Source organism: Neoarius graeffei, chromosome 5 (assembly GCF_027579695.1).
Source record: "Neoarius graeffei isolate fNeoGra1 chromosome 5, fNeoGra1.pri, whole genome shotgun sequence".
NCBI lineage: Eukaryota > Metazoa > Chordata > Actinopteri > Siluriformes > Ariidae > Neoarius > Neoarius graeffei.
The window spans coordinates 109653751-109657802 of NC_083573.1; the positions used below are offsets into that span (position 1 = coordinate 109653751).

Genomic DNA, 4052 nt, shown 5'->3' on the forward strand with positions numbered 1-4052 from the left:
TTTGGGGAGTCTGCCACATGCTGTTGCGCAAACTCCAAACGTGTTTTCTTCAGCAATGGCTTTTTTCTGGCTGCTCTTCCCTAAAGCCCCGCCCACTCTGTGGAGTGCACAGCTTAAAGTGGTCCTATGAACAGATACTCCCATCTCCACTGTGGATCTTTGCAGCTCCTTCAGTGTTATCATTGGTGTCTTTGTACTGCGTGTGTGTGTGAGAGAGAGAGATCTTGTGTCTCCACCTCTATCCGTCCCTTTCCCTTTCTTGTAGTTAAATCCATCGTCTCATATGAGCTGAGACACGTGGATCTGTCCAAGTACAAACACACAGTCTCTTTATTTTATATTTTTATTCTGACATCAGAACCTTGTGTTCAGGGAGACACTTTATTTCACAACTGATGGAACACACTGCATTTATCCATCAGATATTCACAGATTTCATCATTTCTCTTCCAGTCTGTGTGGGTGTAAACTGACAGAGGAAAGCTGTAGAGTTCTGTCCTCAGTTCTCAGCTCAAACTCCTCCAGACTGAGAGAACTGAACCTGAGTTACAATAACCTGCAGGATTCAGGAGTGAAGCTGCTCTCTGCTGGACTGGAGAATCCACACTGTACACTGGAGACACTGAGGTACACACACACACACACACACACACACACACACACACACACACACACAATACTCTCTCTCTCTCTCTCACACACACACACACACACACACACATATATATACACACACACACACACACACACACACACACACACACAGAGTAAGGGTGTATTCAGACCAGGATAGTTCGATAGTTCACTTGCTTTGGTCCGAACCAAATGTTTTTTTTATTTTTTAATTTTGGTGCTGTTCGCTTTCACACTGTACATTTTAGTAAGCGGACCAAAATCTGTCAATAAAGCCACGCGCCCTGAGGTCGTTCAGCTATTGGTCAGAGACGACACGCGCACAAAGCGTTAAGTTCAAAAGTAGTCATGGAGGCTTTCCGTGCTGTTATTCTTTTTAATGTCATCAAAGCTATATGTTTTTTTCAGTTTTTACTGTTTTCACAATTGTGCGATTACTATGCTGTTGTACAAGTAATTTATCAACGACGACTTCAAAGGGCAAGGCGGCTACGGAGGATAGCGCTGATGAGCGCGCATCATGTTGTGACAGTTCTGGCTCTTCACGCAAGACGGAGGAGGTATGTGTCGGGATATTTGCCTTATCCATCGTAATAGATGAATTTCTTTTTTGCGTCGCTAGTACCGCCACTTTTTGAAAGAATGTCCCTGATTTTAATGTCGGTCTGACGGAGTTTCTTCACTTTTAGCCGACATTGTTCTGGGGAGCGCGTGAACCCCTTCTCCTTCATTTTCTCACTGAATACAGCAAACACGTCGGCATTTTTGTGTGTTCTCTCCAAAAGCTCAGATATGTGGACATCTGCCCATATATCCACAAGGGTGCGCATTTCTTCCTCGGCCCACGTTTGCCCCCTACTCATTTTTTGTACTCTGTAGTCTAGCCTACCACTGGTCTGAATGACTGAACGACTGTTGTAAGGTTCCCTTGACAACTGAAACAGTGTTTGCACTTTGCGGTGGAGTGTCAAGACTCTGTTTCCCATAATGCTCGACAAATGACGGAAGCTCCTGAGGTACAAAAAAGCAAAACTGTCGGATTAGGTCCGGTCTGCTTTCACACCTCCAAAAGGTCCGCACCAGAGTTCCTTTGGTCCAGACCGAGTCCGACCTTGCAGCTCGGTCTCGGTCCGCTTGTTTGGTCCGGACCAGAGTTCGGTGGTTTGTATTCAGACCAACCCAAAAGGTCCGGACCAAGGGAAATTTGGTTCGTTTGGTCATTTGGTCCGGACCAAACAGCGTAGGTGTGAATACGCCCTAAGTGTACTGTGTATAAAGATTGTGTGTGTTGTGTAGTAAAGCTGAGTGATTTATGCTGTAACTGTGAGATGTTTCTCTCTACAGGTTGTCTGGCTGCAGGATTGCAGGTGAAGGTTGTGCTGCTCTGGTTTCAGCTCTGAGGTCAAATCCCTCATCACACCTGAGAGAACTGGATCTGAACCGCAATAATCCAGGAGAATCAGGAGTGAAGCTGCTCTCTGATCTACTGAAGGATCCACACTGTACACTGGAGAAACTACAGTGAGTTACTGACTGTCTACACACACACACACACACACACACACACACACACACACACACACACACACACAGTAAGAGAGATTTGGTGGTTTGATGTCTCTTTATCCACTCCAGAGGAGATTCTGTATCTGAATGTGTTGGTACAGTAATAAATAAAAACACTGTTGTGTGGTTGGTGTTCTCTCTCTGAAAAGAGTGGAAGAGAGCCTGCCCCTGATGGCTGTATCAGGCAACAGTGTTTCACTGAGAAAGAATGGATCCCCTCCCCTTTCATTTACACACACTTTGAGATCATTTATGGTTTTGTATTTTGTAAACTTGAATCTGTGCTTTGTGTGTTCTGCGACACATTTTTCTTGTCATGAACCTGATGACTGATTCTGATAAAAACATGTTCAAATCTGATCGTTCTGCCCTTTTCTCCTTCTTAGATTTTCATCCTGATCTGATCTGAGTCTCACACACAGAGGATGATGAGGATAAACCCTTACAGTACAAAGTGATTTGAAAATCATCATCATTTAGTGATAATCAGATGTGTACAACATGTCAGCACTTCCACTTCTCTAGTTGTTTGTAAAAATACACCAGCTGAGATAAATAAACTTTAATGAACTCAACAGTCATAAATATTTTCTTATTCATATCTTTTACAGCAAAACAGAAACTGTTAATGCACATCGAACATCATTTAATAGTTTTGTATGTACAGTATGCTTCTGTTTTTCCATTTACATGCAGCAGAAGGTCACATTTATGTTTAAAACACATCATAAATATCTTATAGTATCAGTTCACTGCAGTAATTTGATCATTGCACAAAGTTACACACTGTTTATAACTGCGTAAAGTAAATTATTTTCCTCCTGAAGTTATAAATTTCAGATGAGAGGTTTAATTTGGTTGACTCTGTACATAACTAATGTTTTAATCGATTTTTAAATGCTGTGTTTATAAAAATGAAGATGATTATCAATTCTGTATTGGATGTTAGAAATATTTGTGTGAAGACACTTCATTGTGTATATGTACTGTGTGTGTGTCAATACACATCGATATACTGATTATTGATCAGCATGTTATTTTCTCGAAGCATCTTTGAGACACTGATGGTTTAAAATTACATTGAAATGAATAATTTGCTATAAATCGCTGTTTCACATTGTAGACTATTATACTCCCATTTAATATTGCGTTATAAGCATAATAGCTTTGGGTGACCACAGGAGGGGAACAGAACAGATCCTGGAGATGGAACTGATCCCCATCAACCCTGTGACACATAATACAGCTCCATCTAGTGGCTCTTCCTGATATGACACTGTGTTGTGGTGTTTTTCCAGTTTCTCTCATTCGGATACACACTGTAACGGAATGAATTCACCAAATAACTGATTCATTCTGCTCAAATCTCTGAACCACACAATATTCCTTCACAACAATAAACACATTCTTATTGTTCAGCACAGTTTGCAGTTATACTGCATTCATTTTGCAAACTTCTATACACACTTCTCAACACACTATGTACTTCTCATTGTCTCGTTTTTCCTAAACACTGGAGTCACCAATCAGAACTCAGTGTGTTGATGGATGAAACCACATCTCACCTGTGAAAACCATTCACTCAGTTTTCTTCATCACCTGGGGAGAGATGGTTCACAACAGCACGCTCAAGCGTCATTGATAGGAAGGGAGAAGAGAAACCGAGTGGTAGTTCTGGATGACAGAGGGGTCTAGGGTGGGTTTTTCAGCAGTGGGGTGATGTGGGTTTGTTTGAAGCTGCAGGGAAACTATCCGGAGGACAAGGAGGAGTTGATAAATGGGAGGATGTCAGGAGTGATAGTCTGGAGGGGAGATGAGGGGATGTGATCAAGAGCACAGGTGGTAGGACGGTG

At 42.1% G+C, this 4052-nt stretch overlaps 1 protein-coding gene across 7 annotated transcripts in view; it reads left to right on the forward strand.

The window, feature by feature from the left end:
• Positions 1-3815, forward strand: part of LOC132887230 (NACHT, LRR and PYD domains-containing protein 12-like) — a 97591-nt gene extending 93776 nt beyond the window's left edge. For all 7 annotated transcript variants that reach the window (XM_060922729.1, XM_060922728.1, XM_060922732.1 and 4 more), the window contains 3 exons: positions 454-627; positions 1978-2154; positions 2586-3815. In XM_060922729.1, coding sequence (XP_060778712.1) covers positions 454-627; positions 1978-2154; positions 2586-2598 — 364 coding nt within the window. In that variant the 3' untranslated portion in view covers positions 2599-3815. The remainder of the gene's footprint in view (positions 1-453; positions 628-1977; positions 2155-2585) is intronic.
• The last annotated feature ends 237 nt before the right edge of the window (positions 3816-4052 follow it).